Source organism: Pangasianodon hypophthalmus, chromosome 6 (assembly GCF_027358585.1).
Source record: "Pangasianodon hypophthalmus isolate fPanHyp1 chromosome 6, fPanHyp1.pri, whole genome shotgun sequence".
Lineage (NCBI taxonomy): Eukaryota > Metazoa > Chordata > Actinopteri > Siluriformes > Pangasiidae > Pangasianodon > Pangasianodon hypophthalmus.
Window position 1 is genome coordinate 16,779,823 of NC_069715.1, and position 25,003 is coordinate 16,804,825.

Below are 25,003 nucleotides of genomic sequence, written 5' to 3' on the forward strand. Positions count from 1 at the left end.
CTACTGGAGGAAAAATGTAACACCAATATAATTTTATTTATACCTGGAAAGGACAGCGTTTCATGGCCAGATAATCAGCTAAGATGTCCAGCATACGGACCATCTGAGAAAAGATAAGCACACGATTTCCTCGTTCCCTCAGTCTTGTCAGCAATTTATCCAAGAGCACAAGCTTCCCACTGCCACGGACCAGTGCCTGCCCCGGAACAAAATGAGTTCAAATCAGAATGAACCATAATGAGGTCTAAAATAATTTATAGATTGAAAGCAGACTGTCCTCTTAAGATCATCTTACCTGCAAGTGCTCATGAGGATTTTCAGTTTCTCCCTCATCTGGCTGCTTGATGAGGAAGCCATGATTACAGCATTTCTTCAGCTCCATGACGATGTTGAGGAAGCCTGAGGAACTGCCTCTGGTGCCTTTAGATAGGGCTTTGTAATTCCTTGTGAGAATCCATCTTAAATAAAAAAATGCATACAAGAGAGCACAGATTAGTTTAAATAAAAACAACTTAGTACCCAAAAGCAAAATTTGAAGACAGTGAAAATAAAGCAGGACGTACTTGTAGAACTGTTTCTGCTGGGCGGACATGTCCACTCGGAGGATCTGCTCCACCTTGGCAGGCAGCGATTTCTCCACATCCTTTTTTACACGACGTAGAAGGAAGGGCTCAAGCACTTTGTGAAGACTCTGGTAGCCATTGTCTCTGCCCTTACCATGCTCTTCTTCAAAATCCTCCCACAACTCAAACCTGAAACAAAGCAAAGGTCAAGAATTACCATGTGCAGAAATTTTTGAGATTTGATATAGAAACAATACTTTAAAAATCTGATGTCTGGAGCCAACATGAATCCCAAAAGAAACAAAAATCAACAATATTTAATTTTCATTTATGGCTATCTACTTTGCTTTTATGTTTGTTTATTTATTTTGTCCTTCAAGTCCAAATACCAATGTATCACCCGACATCTACTGTTGGCATTGGCACATAACACAGATGGATAACTCCACAATATAAATTTTTGCATCTCAGTGGATGGTGAACCTCTAACCTAGTTAAGAACAGCCCAAAAGCAGAGCAGGACCTACTTGTCAGGCATAAGAAAGTGCAGGAGGGACCACAACTCTTTGAGTGAGTTCTGCAGCGGTGTTCCTGTTATGAGTAGCCTGTGGTTGGACCTGAAATCTATTAGTGTTTTATACAGCAGAGAGTCATCATTCTTTAGCCGGTGAGCCTCATCCACCCCGAGAAATGCCCAGTTTATGTTTCCCAAAACACCCTGCAGTAACAAGAACAAAAATTGCCATGTTTTCAATGCAAACACTTAGACAGACTACAGCTACTTAAATAAATATAAAAGTGAGAACCACTTTAGTGCAGAGAATATATTCTCATCACCTTATCTTTGAGTAGAATTTCATATGTGGTCAAAAGTGTGTTGAACTTTATTCTTTTGGTCTGCTGGTGAATCCACTCATAATCACGAATCTATAATAGACAAAAATTGCAAAAAATAAAACACACAAAAAATCAGTTTAACAAAACATAAAACATTCATACAGGAACATATGTACACAAAAACACTGTACACAAAACAAACATCCATATTGACATTCAAGTGCATTTGTACCGTCTTTCTGCTCAAAACATCCCCCAGGTAGACCACAACGTTCATGTCAGGAGCCCAAGTACTGAACTCGCGCTGCCAGGAAGTGAGTGTGGAGAGGGGTACAACCAAGAGGAAGGGCCCATACAGCTGGTGCTGATGGAACAGGTAGGAAAGGAATGAAATGGTCTGGATGGTCTTCCCCAGGCCCATCTCATCAGCTAAGATAACACTGTTACACCTAGACAACATGAGTGAACCACATTAACAAATGACACAGACAACTGTACAAAGTACAAATCAAACTGACAGACAAATTTAGGGCCCTGTGATAAGTATTTTAAAACACACGTAAAAGTTTGCAATGTAAAATTTAAGATACAATCTATACAATAAAAACAAGTACATAATGATTTAATAATCTACATATACACTATATTGCCAAACGTTTGTGGACACCTGACCATCACACCCTTACATGCTTGCTGAACATCCCATTCCACAGTTAGCCCCCCCTTTGCTGTTATTATAACCTCCACTGTTCTGGGTAGGCTTTTCAGTAGATTCTGGAATGTGGCTGTGGAGATTTGTGCTCATTTTTCCCCAAGATCATTAGAAGTCGGGTACTAATGCTGGGCAATAAGGCCTGGCACACCTGTCAGTGTTCCAAATCGTCCTAAAAGTGTTCAGCGGGGTTGAGGTCAGGGTTCTCTGGAGGTCACTCAGCATCTTTTACACCAACCATGGCAAACCATGTCTTTATAAACCTTGCTGTGTGCACAGGCGCACTGCATGCTGGAACAGCTTGGGGCTAGGTCTCTTAGTTTCAGTGAAGGGAAATCTTAATGCTACAGCATACAAAGACATTCTAGACAATTCTTTGCTTCCAACTCTGTGGCAACAGTTCAGGGAAGGCCCACATATGGGTATGAAGGTCAGGTGACCACTAACTTTTGGCCATATCTTTTAGATAATTTTAGAGTATCTAAAAAGATTTTTCTTCAAGTCAAAAACATTAAAAGTATGGTGAACAAGGGGCAAAGGCTAAGCTACATATTTGCGGTAGTTTTCACAACATGAATGATGCTCACAATTATGCAAAATCTTCGTTCAATGTACACAAGACAGTGCCAGATCTACAGAAATTCAATTGATTAATTTAAATAGGAAATATAGAAAATGTAAAAATTAAACACTCAAGATACCTGCACCAAGAGTGGGCAAGCCAGTTCAGCCCATCTAACTGGTAGTCTCTCAGCTCCAAGTTCTCATCTCCAATATAAGAGGGCTGCTTCTTCAGAGCCACAAATCTGGGCCTCTGTTTTAACACCTTCGAAGAGGTTAAAGCACTGAGTTAGGAAATGACTCAATTCTGATTTGCCGTAATACAAGAGTCTACTGATTAGCTGCAAACAAAGCAGCAGAGACCCTTTTTTTTTATCAGTAACCTTAAAGCAGCATATTATTGCCATATAAGTACTGAAAAAAACTAGAAAGAGAGATTTAAGAAATTTATAAATTTGCTTGTATCACCTTACAGTCTTTGGAGGGCATAGTCTTGGAGACATTCCTGTTGTTGAAACTATCTATGCAAGACTGGAACTTTTTTCCTATTAAGGCACCATCTTCCCACGTGCACTCTGCGTAGGGCAGACCCATCCACTTACACAAGTACTCAGGCTCGTTAGATGTGGTCTTATGAGCTGTAGCACGCGAGATAAATGGGCAAAAGAACCATTAGTAAAAGTCACATATATTTAATTTTTCTGGTTACAACCAACCAAACTACATGAAAGGAATAACTATCCTACAAACATGAATTAGACCTAGTTGTTTGTAGTTGGCTTTTTGTAACAGAAACCATTTTACATGTTCTGTTCCCTTCAAACTCTAGTTATTAGAATGTAGTGAATTAAAGAGAAGATAAATGTACTTACAGGGAAAATCAGAGGGCACCTGTGACTTCCCTGTTTTCATTGCTGTAGAAGTGTTAAAGGTATAAAATTACAAATTCAGAAACAAAATCTCTTCAGACAATTCAAGCATTTCAAAAAGTACCTCCTGTACTTACCAATGACTCTCTCCACTATCTGAAACTGCTTGTTCAGATCAATGGTTAACTCTTGCTGACAGTTGTAATATTCCAAATCCTCAGGTGAGGCTTTTTTCAACCTGTGAGAGGCCAAATTCTGAGAGTTAATTAAAACTTTATAGACATTTGGAAGTCTATATATGACAATGATGATTCGAATGAATTTTAAACTGACTATTAACCCTAACAAAAGAAATTTAATACTAACAAGTATTCATCATTCAGTGTTCATCTGTAGAAATTGATAATCTTACAATCTTACAGTATTACCTATGAAGGCAGGTTAAACAAAACACTTCATTTCTGAAGTTCATACACAGACCATGCATGTTCATATCTCCTCACCAAGCACTGAGCTCCTCATTTTTCTTCTTGAAGTTTTCCAGTTTTTTCATCCCTTTGGCCTTTTGCTGAGTGAGCGAGTCCACACTTTCCCATGTGTTGTGGATGTAGGACCTGCCCTTCCATTTGATAAGGAACTGATTCTCCCCTTCCTCCTTCTCAGGCTCAAAATCTGCGCAAGGGTCTCCGTTGGCCTCTACAGCATGGAGTGTGGTGGCAGCTCCAGTAGCTGTGTACAGGGAGACAGAAATTTTTATTTTTTTTAAACATCATAGAATGTATACACAGGCTGAAATAATGGTGGTACAATATAACGCTATCATTCTGTGGAAATCGAAATATTAACACTGTTATTTTAAGAAGATATTACACCAGTAGATAATACAGGTAGATTTATACATTTAATGTAATATTCTTTGAAAAATCCAATGTTGAAAGATCAACTGAAAGTTCTGGAATGCTATAACAAGAATAGGCAAGTCTAGTTTTCCATAGCATTTGTCACACAAGCGTCAATAGCATTTCAACCATGACGAGGCAGTCATTTATGCAGGGTCTAAAAGGTATCTCCTTCTTATTAGTCCTCGAGATGTAATTTACAGTTCTGGGCAATGCCCTGTGTTTCAAAAAAGGTGCTGTGGCATAAACATTGCATGTGACCCTGCCTAATAAAGGACACAAGGCTTTTCCTTGGAACCTGAAAATGTACAGCATAGATTAAAAAAAAAATGCTTATATAATAAAGAACAAGAATAAAATTTGGTACTCTACACAGGTAATGTAATATTGCACTTCTAATGAATCTCACTACAACCTTCAAAATGTGGAAACCTCAATTTCTGGATTTTATTACTGTACTGCTATTTCTTTTGTGTAATCCCAACCCACTGTACTTGGATAAAGTCCAAACTGTATCCTAATACTGCAATATGTCAGATAGCCTGCAGTGTAGACAACTATAATCTTGGTAGAATCATGCACAGTTGCCTAGGTCATGAACCCTTATTGACTCCTTTACTATAAATTGCTGATGACCTGCATTTCTATAAAAATAAATAAAATAAATAAATAAATAAATAAAAAGCTTCAGGAATTTTAAATATATATAGATATTTGCATGTACTTGGTTCTCTGTCCAGAGTAAGAAAATACACAATTTGTAATTTTTGTTTTTATTTCTTGACAAACAGAAGCGAGAATCTCAAATGTGCAGTGAATGTCCAAATTTACTGTACTCCTGAAAACTTTCTCATGTTGGGAAATGTTCCAAAGCACCGTGAGTGTTACAAAGCACTTACAACTGAGACTCCAATCATAAATGTTAAATAAATGTCTTCTAACAAAAAAAGGTCACATCAACAATTATGTTTTTTTTTTTTTTTTAAATCTGATTATTATTATTATTCTATTTTGTCAGGCATCCATTGTACTGCATTCATTGCAGTGTTATCTTAACTCAGCGGACAGAATTGGCTGGTTATGCTTGGTTAAGCTAAATACAGGACTTCCCAAAAGTCTCCATTCATTGGGGAATTTAACACTTTTTAGCAAAATGTAATTTTATTTACAAATCATCCTCTACATGATCGCCATTTCTTTGTAAACACACACGGAGTCATCTCTCCCACTCACGATGAACTCGTATTAACACATCTGGTGTTATGCATGCAATTCCATATCCACTGCAACCTTGAAACAGCTTCCCAATCCAGCCATGAGAATTATTTCAACATGTTCTTCTTTTGTCAAAGGCATTCTTAAAGGCTATCTGAAAAAAAATACAAAGTATATATATATGTACAAAATGAAAAATTTTGGAAGACTTCTTGCTAAAAAGTGATAATTTCCCTTATGTATGGAGACTTTTGGGACACCCTGTAGTTTACTGAGCCCAGTATTATTGTGATGACACACTCCGTTGCACCAGTATTTTGTGAAACTAAAGTTTTTGTATGTATGCTTCGAGTTTAACAAAATCTGAGGTGTTACAAGAAACTGCAAGATTCGCATTCAAAGCCGTGAGACCGCAACAAAAGCAAATAACCATTTGTCTCATAGGTAAATTGTATGGTATGCATTCATGTAAGTAAAGAACATAGCGGTCAGTCATAGCGGCCACTATGTAGCTACAAATGCATTCATGAAACAGTACATCCTGGCACCCGGTCAGTTAACATAAGTTATTAGCTCCAATAGTATCTGAAGCAAGGACACACATCTACATGAAATAAGACAACTTTCGCCAAGCTACCTCTCTCTCTCTGCCATCCAAAAATGACGTGGAGGTGAGCTAGTCTACAACACTCCAGCTATCCCAAAATGACACGGAGGTGGGCTAGTTTGAGAACAAACACTGCAGATGCAGGTTTATCACAGAATGTCCCTGGTACCTCTCAATCCTTGCTAGTTAAGGGTAGCTAGTTTGAAATTCAGCTAGCTTAACTCCTCGCGCACGGGCATCTCAACAATGGGACTCAGTCAGTCAGTCAGTGAAAATGCCTCTTCTAGGCCAGCCCGCTGGGCGGTCTGGCAAAAAAAAAAAGATTATCAAATGATGAAGACGATAAGGCAAAACTTCTCAAAACAGTCATTAAAAGGAGATGGTGATATACAAGCTTCCAACCCTTTCAATAACTGGGATACAATCCAGAAACAAGGAAACTGACTCTCTCACCTCCTTTCTTGCCAATCCTGGTATCCATGACCTTCTCAATGGTCTCACTGTCATCATCCTGCACATCCTCTGTCCCCTCTGCCATCTCAATCAGGTCATCAGAGTCAGTTTCAAAATCATGCTGGTCCTCCTTATAACTGCAGTCAGTAGACACTCATGTTAAAAAAATAAATAAATTTTAAAAAAAAGGCTCCGCAAACAACCTACCTCGTGCTCATCAACAGTAATGACATGCAGAGATCTTAATTAATTGGCCGTATTAAAAACCAAATGGGAGCAGAAAATAAAAGTAGGCAATAAAATTGTACAAAGAGCCACCCCCACCTCCCCTTTTCTACTTGACGTTTTTTCCTTTGAACATGCACCATTATATGTTCACAGGGAGTATTAATAAAATACAAAATGCATAAAAATAAAAATTAAAAAAATTACAAAGCTGTAATTGTTCTACTAGCCTTCAAGCTTGCCCCTTTACAAAAATAAATACTTACACAACATGCAGGTTTAGAACTGTGACCATGACTACAGTTTACAAGGGAACAAAAGCAGTGAGCTCTTACCTAACTTTAGTAGCTGCTCTTCGCCGCGTCTGTCTCTTTGGAGTATCCTCTTCCTCATCATCGTCGTCATCATCTTCATCCTCGTCGGATGTTTCCTGCTTCTTCTGTTTCCGTCCCTTTTGAGACTGATGCTGCTTGGGTGTGGATGACTTGGCCTGTGGCCTGAAATAATTGGATAAAGCAGGCACACACACAACGTATTTTCAACCACCGCTCTGGGCCATTTGTACGTTTCTGCTTCCCTATGCCCTGTAGCACAGTGTAGCGATTCATTAAGGCCCCTGTTAGCCTGACTCATGGGCCAGTGGCCTTGAGACAGCTTTCACACACTGAACCACAATCAACAACAAAAAAAATTCAAATCAGAATTTTGCAAATCACTTAATGACAGACCCATAATGTCACAACTCACATGACCCAAGGCACTGCATTTAACCCTAATGTTCTGTTTTTCACTACCCAGTAATGGATGCCCCACTGACCCAAACCATCTCTTTTGATTTTACATCAAAACGATTTTTTTTTATTAGATGTACATCTACAATTACTAACCACAGCCACAACAATGAAACAGAAAAGCGTTCGGCCTACCTATGGGTGACTGTGCTTTAGAATCCCATGCCATAGCCATCCATAGCTGGGAGCCAAGGGTGCAAAATTGAGCATGCTCTCTGGGTGGGAGGGATAGCACACTCAATCACAGCGACATGAGCCAATTGTGGGAGCATGTGAGCTCATGTATGGAGAAGAGGGCAAATAGCGCTTCCCTCCGAGTGTGTTAAGCTGACCTGTGATGCAGCATTAGCAGCAGTTCAAAAAAGCTGCAGTTGGCTGGCTTTACATGTCTTAGAGGAAGCATGTGTTAACCTTCACCGTCCCTGGTTGTTACTTGTTGCGTTATAGGGGAGAAGTGGCTGCTGGGTGGAAATTGGAAGATCAGCAAATTTGGGAGAAAATAGGAAAAAAATGAACCACGGGCTCCCCCATAAAAAAGTTGTTCATTTATTTATTTCATCCAAATCTGAGTAAGCAACCACTATTCAAACATGTGAATAATATTACACTTTTAAACATGTTTGGTGATATTCTACATTAATACCACATGTACCTAGAATAGATGGGACTCTTGTTGAGCCGCGCCATTACGGTAGACAGATAAAATGCCTAGTCTATACAAAAATCAGCCTAGATTATCTGAACATAAAAAAATTTACAAATAAAAACAATGGTGCACATCTTTGACAGTATTTTTAACAGAGAATGCAAGGATGGCCACTGAGCGCCATGTGTAGTGCCATGTGTAGTGCCATGTGTGCACGCAATTGTATTCATAAGTATAAAGCCAATACAGAGAGCCTCTACACTTAGCTTGCAAATAAATTTATTTACAAGTGAAAGAAATGTAAAGTAAAAAATAATTAATTTTTATTAGTATTCGGACAATTAGTATTTTTAATAAAAAGTAAAACAATAAACCGAAAACATGCAGGGAATGAAGGTTCCTCTGCAAGCTCATTTAATGTTCCATGCTTGTGAATACCTTTGGGTGCATGTATGGCACCTTCCCCTCACTATTAAAAATACTTTTACCTCCACCTTTAATAGCAATTTCCTGTTGTTACTGTTATCAGTCATTATTACTGTTGTGTGAAAACACTTTGCAGAAAAACAAGCAGAAAAAAAATCATGGTTTTCACACATGTGGAAGTTGAATCCCTCACCTCCTGGTTTAACCATTTACTGCATTTATTTTCATACATTTATTGTAGACACCTTAAAAAGTTAAGGTGTCTACAATAAAGGGGCCAGTTACTTAACACAAAGTTCAAAAACTCCAGCAGTACTGCTGTTACTGACACCCATTAGCTATAAGAGTACCGTGTGTCAAAATTATTGGTACAACTGTATTTAGAACTTAATGCTGTGAGGCGGGTGGTTCGGGGGCAGTGGCAATTCAGGGTTTGCCTTTAACGCTTAACACCCATCTACTTTAGCGATGTTATTCATGAAGGACAGGTTTAAATAAATAGTTAGTTACCTACAGTTGAGGTCAAAAGTTTACATCCCCTTTTCAGAATCTGCAAAATGTTCATTATTTTACCAAAATAAGAGGGATCATACAAAATGCACATTATTGTTTATTTAGTGCTGACCTGAATAAGATATTTCACATAAAAGATGTTTACATATAGTCCACAAGAGAAAATAGTTGAATTTATAAAAATGACCCCGTTCAAAAGTTTACATCCCCTTGATTCTTAATAATGTGTTGTTACCTGAATGATCCACAGCTGTGTTTTTTGTTTAGTGATAGTTGTTCATGAGTCCCTTGTTTGTCCTGAACAGTTAAACTGCTCCCACAAATTCTTTGGTTTTCCAGCATTTTTTGTGTATTTGAACCCTTTCCAACAATGACTGTATGATTTTGAGATCCATCTTTTCACACTGAGGACAACTGAGGGACTCATGCAACTATTACAGAAGGTTCAAACGCTCACTGATGCTCCAGAAGGAAAAACCTGGCATTAAGAGCCGGAGGGTGAAAACTTTTTGAATTTGAAGATCAGGGTAAATTTAACTTATTTTGTCTTCTGGGAAACATGTAACTATCTTCTGTAGCCTCTGAAGGACAGTACTAAATGAAAAAATACGATATTTAGGCAAAATAAGAAAAATGTACACGTCTCCATTCGGTTCAAAAGTTTTCACCCCCAGCTCACAATGCATGGACAACAGTCCCTCAGTTGTTACTATATGTAAACATCTTTTATGTGAAATATCTTATTCAGGTCAGCACTAAAACAATAACGTGCATTTTGTATGATCCCTCCATTTTGTATGATCATCATTTTGGTAAAATAATGAACATTTTGCAGATTCTAAAAGGGGGATGTAAACTTTTGACCTCAACTGTAGTTATATAATACCAAGTCATGGTATTATACACAGTACAAATACTGTGTATTTTACAGACATTATGTACCAAGTTAACGCATGCTCCACATAAAATAATAAACAGATTTAAAAACATGTTTAACAAAGTAAAATGTGTAATCATTGATGTGATCAAGTTTTTTTGTTAGGAGACATTTATTTAAGATTTATGGAAAGAGTCTTGTTTGTAGGATCTTTGCATATTAACATATTTTAAAATCTTCAGGACAGATGAGCTTATGCTTTCCAGTTTCCACTAAAATGACGAGTCAGAGACAGAGGGTGATCCGAGTGAGAGAGTGCGAGAGCGAGACAGAGAGGCTGGTGAGAGACTGTTTATCGCGTCTACAACATAAGTGAGAGCAGGAACTAACTTGCCTCTCGGATGTTTCACAACATTAAATCTAACTAAAAACTGGTAAAGTGCATGATCGGTGGTAATAAATTAAACATCATAATCTTTGCAAATCGCTATGGTATAAGCAGAATAACACACCAGACCGAGAGGTTATACAAAAATGATGCACTTACTTAGTTGCACTAACATTTAGACAAGAATCTATACAGTAATCAATGTTAATTATATACTTGTCTGTTGTTAGCTAAATCAAAGATACACTGATAGATTTTATTTTAAGGTAATGAAATAAATACATCCTCCCATTTAACTTGCAAGAAAAGCGAAGCCGCCCAGTGGTAATTCAAGCAGGAAACTTGGAATCATGTATCCTAAACAAAAGGCTTCTGCAGGGTAAATAGCCACAAATCACAGATTCTCCACCATACTTATCAGTGGAGATCAGGTTCTTTTCTGTATAACCATCCTTCTATTTACACTAAACCCACTTTCAGTGTTTGCTGCACAGCTCAGTTCATTAGCACCAGCTGCTTTAACCTTTGAATCAATGCCCTTACAGTGGATACTGGCATTTTCAGGCATGTAGCTAATTTTCATGGCCATTGCCTGATTTATGATTTTCAACACACTTTCGTCTCATTTCATTTGTATATTCTCCAATCTTCCCCATGTTGAGGAATGACTAAGGGAATTTGGCCTCTGTGGCACCTCATATTTAGACCCCAATGAAACAGGAAGTCATAGATGACTGCTTAAGAGTTCCTAAATACTCAGATGAGCTTAAAAGTAAAATACAAATGGAAACAAGCTTTTGTTACATTTCGTTCAAAAGAATATCTAGGGGTGACGATACCTGATGTGGTTTTGTTAAAAATGATAAGATTTGATAAGGTTTTTCTTTCCTTAGCATAAATGTACTATTATAAAGATAACTTAACCACTTAATTGTACTAATTAACCACTAATATCAAGTGTGGTAATAATTATGGTGCTGACTACATAATGTGTTTCATTAGTCTGTATTAACTGTCAGATTATAATGAAAATGTTTTTACCTATGAGATTTACACTTCTGTGCTTATTGGTTTAACTTTTAACATGTCTGGAATTATAAATTGAGATATACGTATCATGCTGGAAAATAACTAATTTACCCGTGTTATTCTGCACTGAACAGAACATAAGGGATGAATACAGGCCACAAGACAACGGACTGGAACTCTCTGATGAAAATATAGTCACACTAATTTCTCATTTACAGTTGTACTTAAGGACTGACCAAATTACTCATTGTGTAACACCACATGAGCTGTCTGAAGGCCAAGTTTCGCTACACTCTTACCTTCTAGCAGGAAGTCGTCTGGATCTAACTTTTTTTTCTTCCTGCTCACTCTCTGAACTGCTGGCTTCTTCCTCACCATCATCTTCGTCGTTTGAGTCATCTTTCCAGGTATTTCTTTCAAGACAGAAATACCACAAGTTTCACCTACTGGGTCTAGAAATACCTTTAGCTACACTATCATGCTGTTGCTGGACCATCATAATCCACCAGCAATACAGGCACCATCTAAGAGAGAAAATGTCTCTTGTGTGCTGACTAAATGTACTTATCATACTCAGCATATACAATTGTTTATTATACAGAATGTATATACATTCGCCACTATTCCTCACACGTTATATATGTCCAAAAGTACCCAGACACCCTCTCTAATTGGTGGATATGGCTATTTAAGCAACACCCATTGCATGCAACTGATCTCTACAGAAAAACATTATCAGTGAACACGATACTCTAAAGTCCACAGTGACTTTCTGCATGGTACCATCACAGGACAATACCTTTCCAACAAACCTGTTCGTCATGTTTCTTTACTTCTGCAGTTTCCCTGGTCAACTGTACTCAATATTTCCCGTGTGAAATAAAAATATCCAGAAGAAAACAAAACAGCTCATCCACAGAAGAGGTGGAAGACCATGGAAAGTCACAGAGCAGAAATAAGATCCTTCAAGAAATGGTTTCCTGCGAGCAAGATGGAAGAACTTAACAAGCCTGAACAGAGCCTTTGGGTTGAGTATGGGGTGTTGTTTGTGGGCCTTCCCAAAAGTGTTATTCAGAAAAGAAATATCCAACTCTTTGCCACTGACATCAAAAGAAATGTTGGATCTGTAGGAGTCTGGATACTTTTACACATACAGTGTATGGATATGCTTGTCTGGTGTCCCTAATTACAATGGCTATTCCATACACAGTCCCTTCTGAAAGTATTGTAACAGCAAGACCAATTCTTTTGGTTTGAGATCAAAAGATGAATGTGAGACAGTAGATCAGGAATTCAGCATTTATTTCCAGATATTTACAACTAGATGTGTTAAACAGCGTAGAACATGGCACCTTTTGTTTGAACCCACCTATTTTTCAAGAGATCGACAATTTTGGAACATGTGACTGATAGGTGTTTCTTGTCGCCCAGGTGTGCCCTGAGAGATTGATTGATTGGACAATTAATAGCTATGAATGTCTATTCTTGGTTGAACCCTGGGTTTTGCCAGTGAAAATTGCATTTGTTGTTAAACAAAGAATAAACCAACATGGCCAGAGAGCTGTTAAGGCCAGAGAGCTGTCTATGGGAGAAAAGCAAGCCATTTGGAAGGGGAGGAGAGAGGGAAAGTCAATCAGAGCCATTGGACAAGCATTCGGAATAGCCAATACAACAATTTGAAATGTCCTGAAAAAGAAAGAAACCACTGGTGTACTATCATCAAGACATCAAACAGGTTGGCCAAGGAAAACAACAGCCGTTGGTGCTAGAAACACGGTGAGAGCTGTGAAGAAAAACCCAAATACAACAGTCAGTGACATCACCAATAACCTCCACAGGGCAGGGGTGAAGGTATCACAGGCCACCATTTGAAAGAGACTTAACATACAAGCTTTTCAATCAAGCACAGTGGAGGTAGCGCCATGGTTTGGGCTTGCATGGCTGCTTCTGGAATGGGCTCACTAGTTATTGATGACGAAACTCATGATGGTAGCAGGAGAAACATTCTGTCTGCCAATTTACAGAGAAATGCATCCAATCCTTCCAACACAACAATGGACTTCATCAGGTGGAAAAAGTGGAAGGTTTTAGATTGACGTCAATCAACAGACCTTAAACCAAGTGAGCATGCACTTCACCTCCTGAAGAGGAGATTGATGGGACAAACCCTCAAAACAAACAACTGAAAGAAGCTGCGATGCAAGCCTGGAAAAGCATCACAAAAGAAGAATGCAACAATTTGGTGATGTCACTTGTTCGCCAGCTTGATGCGATTACTGCAAGCAAGGGATATGCAACAAAATTAAGTTTTATTTGCTTTACTATCTGAAGATTATCTATTCCTATATTTTGCTCACCTAAAAATTAGGTGGTCTGACCCCAAGGGTGCCATGTGCTAAATTGTTTAACACATCTAGAAGTAAATTTCGCCTCATATTCATCTTTTGCTCTCAAACTCCAATGTCTTCATTGTATAGCAAACACAAAAGAATTAACCTTGTCTTTCTAATACTTTCGGCGTGGACTGTACATGGTGCCCAAAGTTTACATAAATAAAATGGACTCTGACACTGCATGATTTGGGATGGTTTGGTCAAAAATACAAATGAAATGTTGACACAAACTTTTGATGATTAAGAGGGTCATGGTCAAAACAAAAGATTTCATATGTACAATAATGCACATAATGTGTAAAATCAGAAAATTATGTAGAACGTCTATACATGCCAAGTCAAGTTATAACAATATTCATAAACTCAGGCCACTTTGATGACCTAATTATGCTGTATTACTAAACTATCAGTAATACCACTTGTGGCTTTTCTTGTAAAAACAGCAAATTACAACAAAATATGTACAGAATAATAGCAAAAAAAGAGAAAATAACAAAGAAGGAATACATGGATAAGGCACACACAAGCTCCATTCTGCCTGTACTCACTCTTTCTTTTTCTGTCGTGATACTTTTCTTTTGTGGCTTTCACTCTCAGACTCACTGCTGCCCTGTAAAGGATTTAAAGAGGCATTTTATGGTTTAGTATATTAAAATCATAAAATTACAGTGAGATTTTGGTACTTTAACCACTAAATGGTAGCACACAGCATTTCACAGAACAGTTCAACTTCTTGGGGCACCAGAGCAGGGTCGCCTTTGCATTTTTTTTTTTAAACACTCAGACAATAATGAATGCTGTTTTATTCAATTAAATTTTGCAACGCGGTTTACGTAAACATTACTTCAAAATGGTGCTAAATTGAAAGACTGTTAATACAATAACAGCAACTTCACACTTGCACTGTGAGACTGGCAATCATTAGACTGGTACACCAAAACCTTAGTACTGTTATTTATTTATTTATTTATTTATTTTCATCAAATGCTTTTCAACTTTACCTCAGTAGAATTAATTACTAGAACTAAAACAGGCAATCTACATCCTCAAACAAGTTATTTACACACATGCTACAAACAGGTAAAAAATTCAGGTCAGATGATAGAGCAGAAGTAACAGAAATGCTCACTTACATGAAAAGGTGACAGAGGTCCAAAAAAAGATTCAATAAAACGCTACATATTCAATAAAATTATTATCAAACCATCTTACCAATGAACAAATTACTTTTCAATTAACATGCTTTTTCATCAGCCTTCCTTTTTTATATTAGTGTATAGTATATTTATTACATCCAACCTTATGCATGACTACTTTGCTGTATGAATAGTAAGTAATGAATGACAAAACATTATGACTAATGGCTAAGCATAGATTAATGACTAAACATAAATCAAATCAACTTTAATTTCACTTGCATTTTGATTAAAGTCAGCATTACTTCATATGCCTGTTTTACCAAATCCATTTTATCAAATAGTTTTTGGTAATTTCAACCCTTTCAGATTAGCCTTTTCCACCAGGTGTTTTAAATATTGTAAAGAAATACATCCGCATGCAGCAACCTTTGGGGATCGAGCACAATTCACAAATAGCGTCCCCAGTGACCAATTCTTGCCTGGTTACATAGAACACTAAAGAGACCACAAATACACAATGATTGACTAAGGACTGCCATGTTTTTAAATAACTTAAGTCATTTGAAATCTACTTATGAATTAGCACCTAGATGCAGTACACCAAAAATCAGACTTACAGTTCCTGAGAAATAGCTATTTGAACTTAACCCTGCCCCTTATGAATGACCATGCCCCAAAATTCCCAGACATCCTCAGAATTTTGTCTTGAACATGCCTTAAGTTTCATCTGAATCCATGCAATCATGACTTGCATGAGTTACAGTTACGGCTTTAAGTAAATTAAGCTCTGCCCAGAAGCACTGATTCACATGGAAGCCATATTGTTTAAAAATCAAAATATTTTTGTTAATTATTGCGTTTTAGACACTACTAAGTACTTTGACACTAATACTGAAGTTGCTGCAAAAATTGTAGAACTAGACGCAAACGTAGATTCCAGGTTATTATGCAAATAATCTTACATCTTTATGACTTGAGTCATCAAATCAGCAAAAATATATACACAGACAAACATACTACGGAAGATTCACGACATAGCGCCATGTGAACTCTATCAAATGCCTGCTGAAATGTGACTGGCCGGTGGTGGCCATGTTTTTTAGGCAACCAGTTAGATTAATGAGACTGTGGTTGATAATTTTTTGGCTTAATCACAACATCCACACAATATCCAAAGCAAGGCAAAGCAAAAATCCACAAAACACAAAACAGAGAACACACACACAAAAAAAAATTTCTTGAATAACACCTCAGACCACAAAAGCTAACAAAGGAATTTACTGAAAACAAGAGAAGTTGGAACAGTATGTCAAATGCTAATAAAAACAGATTTGTAAATCCACTCTGACCTATATTTAAACATAAACAGTATATTTAAGATATTTAGCATTTGCTTTATCAGCATCTTCATTTTTTAAAATATTTTTTTTTCATTCTGAAGTTGATGCCTGCAACGTCACAAAAATGTTGAGACAAGGGCAATTTAAGACTAGGAACATTGTGAAATGTTTAAAAAAAAATCTTACACACGTGATGCAATCACACTACAGTATCACCACATGGGTTCTGGAACACTGACAATCCACTGTCAATAAACACCGTTCATCGTTGCATCCACAAATGTAAATTAAGTTAAGAATGCACAGCAGAAGCTAATATGTTATTTCCTAAATTATATATTTCAATAATGTCCATAATGTCGCTGACTTCTCTGGGCTCGAGCTTACCTGAAATAGACTGATGCACAATGAAAACGTGTATTGTGTGTATTGTGTTCAACCTTCCAAATTGTTTATGGAAATAATGGACATGTTCTCCGGGCCAAGAAAAAGAAAGACCAACTGAACTGTTACCAGCAAAAAGTTCAAGAGCCAGATCTGTCATAGTTTGGAGGTGTATTAGTGCCCATGGTACTGGTAACTTGCATATCTGTGAGGGCACCATTAACCCTGAGATATATACATATTTTAGAGCAATATAGTCTTTTTTCCAAGGACATCCAATTTACTTATTTCTACATGACAAAACTAAGCCACATTCTGCAGGTGTTACCACCAATGACAGTGGGGGTTGGTGGTGCTATTAGATGGGAGGACTAATATTTAATATCTGTCAAGAGCTTGAAAATGGACAACTATTAGGGTTGATCAATACAGTATCTCCCAACAATAATAATAATAATAATAATAATATTAACAATAAATATCGCTGCAAGCAGAAATTACAGGGCCAAGCACGACAAGGGCAATGTAAGGAGCTAAACAGGCATCAAAGCATGGTCATGATTTTACATATCAATTTGCAGTGCAATAGGCAGTAGTGTTGCCAAGATATTGCATAAAACACTATGCGGTGCTTATGTCAACTTTGACAATGTGTTATATGGAAATGGTTTGAGATACCAAAAATGTTTTTTTTTTTTTTTTGCCAGTATGCTCTATGACCTATGTGAAAATTTGGTGAAGATTGGATAAATGGTCTAGGAGGACTCCGAAAAAGTAAGTTATTGACATGACTTAAAATGGCGGACTGACAAAATGGCCTACTGTGGAAAAATGTATATCACTGGTTTCTGCGGGACCTAAGGAATTGAATGAGGTAAGATTAATGGCCATTTCATGAAATTCAGAAAAGCGTCATGCCACACTCCACAGCAGTTGTTAATAGCTCATGTGAAAGTAGACAGTCAGGGCTTTAAGAATTTGCAGTTTTTCCAGTGTGCATCAGTGAGCTTGGCTGTCCTCGATGAGGTCACCACTCAATGAAACAAAGACGGTCCACTAGCATATTCAGCGGTACATCACAAGACCTGCATTTGTAAATAGTCTTGCAGTACCTTCTTCCTTTGAAGGCAGAGTACACACAACTGTCTTCTCCCAGCTGAGGCTTTGTCTCCCTTGGCAGAGGCTGGTGTGTCCACAATTGTCACTGAACAGCATGGACTCTTCTCTGCCACCTGTGACACGTCCCTGAAAGCTGCAGCCTCCACTGGCTCAGACGCTCTGAACATGTGGCTTCATCACTCCTAAAATCCACAATTCTAGACATTGTTTTTCATCAATGCCCAGGTTCTGGTGAGGCTGGTAGTATGCCCTGCATGTCACTAAGAGCTGCTTCCTGAGGGGCTTCCCTTGAAAGAGCCAATCATATCCCGTGGTGCCTTTTAACTGGTCATTCTGCCCCTCATTTTTGACACCGCGCATGTGCAGGTTACAGAACATTGCCTCAAATCTGTAGCCTGCCATGGCAGAGCTTGGGAATGGAAAATTATGGCACTTATCCTTTCTCCACAAATCACAAACTCTTGATCGCTTTATTTGGCTTTAATAGGCCACTGTAAATAACAAGGCCCAGAAATTTGCACGTCTTCAGGCTTATTACTGGACTCCGTGGCGTCTACATGCCCTTCTTCTGCTTGTAGTCCGCATACAAGTTTATGTTGTTGCAGAGCCTCGTCTGCGGCTTAATCAAAAAATAACAGGAACAGCTCAAGAAAAGTGTGCTGCTGGTGGCTATTAAGCTGTACCCCAAGAGTATGAGCAGGAGAACAGTGATGCTGTACAGGAGGCACATCATCCTTGTTAATACTGTGCCACCTGTTCTGTTCAGGTTATGGTGTAGGCTACATGTGGAAAAAATGCAGTGCCATGCCACATGTGAAAAAATGCAGTGTCATGCTACATGCGAAAAATATATTTGGTTGCTACATGCAAAAAGACATTTCCACACTACAAGCATTTCAAGGACCAGGTCCAGTCCTTCCACAGTGTCTTCCTTCTAAAAACCTTTAACTTCCTCACCAGAGTCACTCCTAAATAGCTCTTCCAAAATCTCTGACAAATTCAGGCTTTTTCGGAAACGTGATTGATATAAGACACTAATATTTTTTGCGCTCAGCAAAAACCAAGAGAAAACTAGCTATCAGAGAAAGCAAACACTGCAGGGACTAAAACATGCCAAAACTTACTCTATCTACGCATCAAGATTGCTTGCACAACAAATAAGTCTGGGGTTACAAGTTGATTCGCCTGTACCCGCTTGACTGACAGCATATCAACAGCTCCAGACCAATAGGTGCATGCGTAAAAGTGGGGGTGGAGGGGGTGTCTACCATAGCCAAGGTAGATAGTGCTATTTTTGAATGTGCGTCACTACAATGTCTGGATAATTACTAAATTCCAGAGGGGAGGGATGCCAAAACACTTAATGCATTTCAAAGATGACATCTGTGACTAAATGTGGAGCTTTGCTTTTTAAAAAAAAAAAAAAAAAAAAATGCTGATGTACTACATCCCGATGGAAATGTGCATGGTTTATAAAACCGGGAACAAACTGGATTTTCGCCTTTGTAATTAATATAAGAAAGCTGACATTTATAAAACCTTGTATCAGATTCAAATGTTACCATTTTATTGAGGCAGCTGTATACAGTGTTTTAAAAAAAGGCTGTGCTGTTCGTTTTATCTCTGTACCAGTGTTATTGTGGCAAGGTGCGAACTGCTTGCCCAGTGTTGCCCCTCAATTTTCCCATCAGCGCTCACTAGTGGAATGGAACGCCAGTGTACTGCGAGAAAGGGTTAATACGAGCTGCCCCTGAATGACTGTATATATGGGTGGACATCATAGCAGTGGTTTAAAAGTGAAGCCAACATGTCTGTAAGGCCCTCTTGACAATTCTGTTGCAAAGCCATGTAATGCAAAAATGAGGTCCCAATCTGCATAACCGGATTTGTTTACTCAAATTTTGCGGAGAATTTATTTGTTTTTAAGATATGGTGAACCTGTGGTACATTTTGTTTACAATATTTAACCTTCGTTCGGAGCAATTTTTGATTTATTTAGTTTTATAGACAAAAATACTAATTGTTATGCATTGTTTATGATTCAGAAATAAAAAAGGCGTCTTTTCAGTCATAATTTTTCTTCATTAAAATTTTGTTCAAAATATTCTGATAAACAAATTGAATAGAATCATGAAGTATTATGAATCGAACTGAATCATGACCAGAATGTATCGTTACACCCCTACTGTACACTCATATATACAGTCACTGGTTGCATAATCGGACAATTTGGCTGTTAGACTGGTCTGCCTGCAGTACAGACCTGTCTCCCGTTGAAAACGTATGGCACGTTATGAAGCACAAAATACAACTATTAAGGCCCCGTACAGTTGTGCAGATGGAGTATTGCATAATGGAAGAACACTGTCTAAACAGGATCAGGTGGTGTATTCAGTACCCAAACGATTATTAAGTGCTGTTAAAAGGAAAAGAGGTGTAACACAGTGGTAAAAGTGCTGCTGTCCCAACTGTTTTGAAACGCGTTGCATGCACCAAATTTGGAATGAGCATATATTTATGAAAAATCAATGAAGTCCATAAAGTAAAACATCAAATATTGTGTTTTTGTTCTGTATTTTTTTTAATACAGGTCAAAGAGAACTTAAAAATTATTGCTTTCTGCTTTTATTAGCATTTCACCAACTGTCCCACTATGATTATTTTTTTGGGGGGATTGGGTTGTACTGAAAGAACCCATTAAAATAGAGCTCATAGGAGAAGTAATAAGATGGACGGCTAACCTCTGCTCCAATATTCAGACGAGCAGGCTCCTGTCTGCTCCGATTGGACCTTCTGACGCCATAAACATCTGGATGTTCCTCCCACATCTGATTAACATAAAACAAAACAAAAACACTGACTATGAATTGTCCAGCAGTTATAACTCAGCTTGGTTCAATAGTTTATCTGGCGATTTCTTGAAGAAGCGTAAAATAATATGATATCTAGACAAAGTGAAATAAGCATCCAAAGTTATATAGGTTTCACCAGGATTGTTTAATTTTGGTAAATGCCCAAAGATATTACTAAAATCCTGGCCATCAAGTGACTTGCGTAGGTTTTTCCTTCAAGTCAGAAAGTTTTTTTTTTTTTTTTTTTTTTTTTTTTAAATACACAGATCATTTGGTTTTGCCTTAGAAGAAGAAGAAAAAAAAGAAAGACAGACAGCCTTTTTTGCAGCACATACAAGTACAGTACAGTTAAATTGTTTTCATATCCCAACTTAATGTTAATAAGATATGTTACCCTGGTGCAGAGAAGGCCAAAAATTCTTTTTTGAGGGCCCACAGTGGCAGCACGGCAGTGTGGGGATTTGAACTGATCAGGTCACAACCTTAATCACTGAGGCACCACTGCTCACCTGACTGCCATTATAGTCACTCTACTTGGTCCAGAAGCCGATACTGGAACAGAAACCTTTCTCTCCCTTGACATCATTTTGTAGCAGAGATGGTCTCAATATTATCTCTAAGCAACATTTATCTCAAAAGAATCTGAGGTTCAGTCAGAAAGCTTGACGTCTCTCCTTACCTTTTTCACATCAGCCAGGTCTCTCTTTTTGACCCGTTTCTCTTTGATCTCTGCAATGGTCTGGCGTGACTTCGACCCAGCCGATTCACTCCCAGATTCAGAGCAGCTCTCAGACTCGGATGTGCTGTTGGACTCGGAATGCTGGGAGTGTGCACGTTCACTGCCCTGCTCACTCTCAGACTGGCTGCCCGACTCCGAGCCTGAACGATTCGACTCCTCTGATGCAGAGTTGCTACATCAAGAGAGGCCACATTCAGGATTCAGCATGACAGAAAAGCACTCATGTTCAGTGTACAAAAAACATGTTGTATGTATATGCTGTACAAATCTCTAGTCATTAAATGGATCTGTGTTAACACTTAAAGCAATCTCTGAACAAGCGTACTGTTTAATTGTAACAGATAAATGTGTGATGTATCATTCAGTAACATACAATGTCATACATCCCCAGATTCAGTACAGCTAATAAAACATCACCCGGTATACAAGGGATTTTAACTTATAACACCAGAATACAAGAATATTTTACAATAAAAAAAGTTATACAAAAGTTAATACAGTAATACAGGATTCTGTATTTTTCTGTTTTGGACCCATGGCCTTTTCCCCAATATATTATCATATTTAAAGCTAAAGCACTTTTTTATATTAAAAAAACGAAAAATGAAATGAAAAAAAATAAACATGATTGAGTCATTGAAAAAAATGTGCTATAGTATGATGTTTCTGAGTTGCCTGGTCCAATTTGCTTAACAGTTTATTCTGTCGTTTGTATGCTGTTTATGATACTGCAGAATGAGCACACTCATCAAATATGGTGATCAGCAATGCATGCAGTCACAGTCGCCAACTGATGGTAGCTAAAAGACAAACTTCAGAAAATGTGACAGTCACATTGATGTGCATGGTAAAGTTATTTTATTCTCATAATATTTCTCTAATATTGAGCAATAACAAATACTTGGGCCATGTCTCAAACTGTATACTGCTGTACTAAACAGTGTCATTACATTACAATCCATGTTTCAAAGTGTTCTTTTTCATGTATCCTCCAATAGCATTCTTCTACTAGAGAGGGCGAAATTCCAAAACCCTACACCCTGTATACGGTTAATTAATGCATATGCCTTCTAACTCATCAACATGTAAGAAACAAAAAATCATCTTCCATGTTGACTGTCATTTCAGTGTAAATCAGGGACAAACTACAGCACTTAACATACGTACTACATCATTACAGTATTTAATGCTGGAGTGTTTACTTCAAGTGTTTATATATATACACACATATGTATATATTCGTATTAAGACTCTAAGCCCATAGATATTATCAGTAATGCCACCACATCCACCGACTTCACAAGCAACTTATCTGGAATATGTTGCATGTGCTGTTGTATGTATACTATATGGCCAAAAGTACGTGAGACCTGACCGTCACACCCATGTGTGGGACTTCCCCAAACTGTTGTCACAGTTTATAAGCACAATTATCTAGAATGTCTTTGTATGCTACAGCATTAAGATTTACCTTCACTGGAATTATAGGGCGCCAAACCTGTTTCCCCTGTACCCTGTACACCAAGCAGGAAGTGCAAAGAGATGGTTTGCCAAGGTTGATGTGACAAAACTGATGCCTGAAATGTGGCCTGAACCCTGATCTCAACCCCACTGAACAACCTTGGGATAAACTGGAAGCCAACTGCACACCAGGCCTGTTCTTGACATCAGTGCCCGACCTGAATGAGCACAGCCATTCTCTAAAATCCAGCTGGAAGCCTTTCCAGAACAATAGAGGCTATTATAACCCATATGCTCATGGTTTTGGAATGGGCACATATAGGTGTGATGGTCAGGTTTCCAAATACTTTTGGCCATATAGCATATGTGGACACCTGATCAATCACACCCATATACATTTGTTGAACATCCCATTCCAGATTTATTCCCCCCTTTGCTGCGATATTAACTGTCACTCTTCTGGGAAGGCCTTCCACTAGATTTTGGCATGTGGCTATGGGGATTTTTGCCAATTCAGCCACAAGAGTATTAATGAAATTGGGCACTGAAGTCTGAGCTCCAATTCATGAGTTCCAAACACAGTCTGAGTTCCAATTCATCCCAAAAGCATTCAGTGGGGTTGAGGTCAGGGCCCTGTGCAGGCCGCTCAAGTTTTTCCACACCAACCTTGCCAAACAATATCTTTATAAACATCATTTTGTGCACAGGGGTATTGTCATGCTGGAACAGCTTGGGGTTAGGCCTCTTAGTTCTAGTGACAGGAAATCTTACTGCTGCAGAATACATTCTAGACAATTCTTTGCTTCCAACTTTGTGGCAACAGTTTGGGGAAGGCCCACATATGGATGTGAAGGTCAAGTGTCCACACAGCTTTGGCCATTTCTTAGTATATAAGAAACACTGAGTGTGGTTATAAATCAAGATTTCTGCATATAAGCCACTTGTTTGGAGAAATGGAATTTGTTAACTGGGGACTATACCGCTTTCTTGGTGAGGTCATATCCTCACATGGGTCTTCATACCACTTCTGTGCTGTTGACATTCAGCTTATGCTCTCCTTTCCTCCCACAGACACTCATGTTTCTGCAGACATATCAGCATGTCTGGCTGACCACTCATCATAGATAGCAGCTCATAAGCTGAAACCTAATCCCTGAAAAACTGAGCTGCTCTACATCCCTGATGATGCATCCCCATTTCATGGATCTTGTGAGCTCCCTGGACAACTCCATCTGTCACTGAATATAGCCTAGGTGTACATGAACAACCAACTGTCCTTCTCGCATCATACTGCAAAACTGACTTGCTCATGCCGGTTTCTTCTTTACAACAGCCACCATCAGAACATTTCCCAACCAGATGTTGCAGGTGAATAAAACCATCCGCGACGCTCTCTAGTCCACACTAATGCCTATAACGTGGGGCTCATCACTGGGAACATGGATGAGTACAAGGCTGCGTCCTACAACAAGTGCAGAGCAGTGGAGTAGGCGAAGCGATGCGTGTGACATAGGCTTTCAGGAGAATGAACACCAGGAAGGCAACAGGAGTAGACAGCGGACATACTGAAATTCTTCCTGGCACAGTCAGTAATTCCCATGTGCTTTAAACAGTCCATTATCTTCCCTATCCCACAGAAAGCCAAGCCTGCCTTCCTCAATGACTATCGCCAAGTATCCCTGACATCAGTTGTGATGAAGCGCTTTGAAAGGCTGGTCAGAGACTTCATCACCTCTTCATTAACTGACACCGTGGACACATTTACCCAGAGATTGTATATCGTCCCAATCACTGATGAAGCCATAACATACCTCCTACACAGCCCTGAGCCAGCTGGACACCGGGAAGGGAAATTATGTTAAAATGCAGTTTGCCTGCTACAGCTCCGCATCCAACACTACAATCTCCTCCAAACTCACCAACAAGTTAGACAACCTGGGACTTAACCCGTCCATGTGTCAGTGG

General features: G+C 38.5%; 1 protein-coding gene across 6 annotated transcripts in view; it reads right to left on the bottom strand.

The window, feature by feature from the left end:
• Positions 1 to 25,003, bottom strand: part of chd2 (chromodomain helicase DNA binding protein 2) — a 70,160-nt gene that overhangs the window by 24,144 nt on the left and 21,013 nt on the right. For 5 of the 6 annotated variants that reach the window (XM_053234782.1, XM_053234781.1, XM_034304993.2 and 2 more), the window contains 17 exons: positions 21,518 to 21,749; positions 20,728 to 20,814; positions 14,553 to 14,614; positions 11,911 to 12,024; positions 7,277 to 7,438; positions 6,717 to 6,853; positions 4,046 to 4,271; positions 3,680 to 3,780; positions 3,546 to 3,587; positions 3,142 to 3,311; positions 2,814 to 2,938; positions 1,633 to 1,849; positions 1,401 to 1,490; positions 1,091 to 1,281; positions 564 to 752; positions 296 to 458; positions 44 to 196 (listed from right to left, as the gene is read on the bottom strand). In XM_053234782.1, coding sequence (XP_053090757.1) covers positions 44 to 196; positions 296 to 458; positions 564 to 752; positions 1,091 to 1,281; positions 1,401 to 1,490; positions 1,633 to 1,849; positions 2,814 to 2,938; positions 3,142 to 3,311; positions 3,546 to 3,587; positions 3,680 to 3,780; positions 4,046 to 4,271; positions 6,717 to 6,853; positions 7,277 to 7,438; positions 11,911 to 12,024; positions 14,553 to 14,614; positions 20,728 to 20,814; positions 21,518 to 21,749 — 2,461 coding nt within the window. The remainder of the gene's footprint in view (positions 1 to 43; positions 197 to 295; positions 459 to 563; positions 753 to 1,090; positions 1,282 to 1,400; positions 1,491 to 1,632; positions 1,850 to 2,813; positions 2,939 to 3,141; positions 3,312 to 3,545; positions 3,588 to 3,679; positions 3,781 to 4,045; positions 4,272 to 6,716; positions 6,854 to 7,276; positions 7,439 to 11,910; positions 12,025 to 14,552; positions 14,615 to 20,727; positions 20,815 to 21,517; positions 21,750 to 25,003) is intronic. The other variant, XM_034304996.2, reaches the window with a different exon arrangement.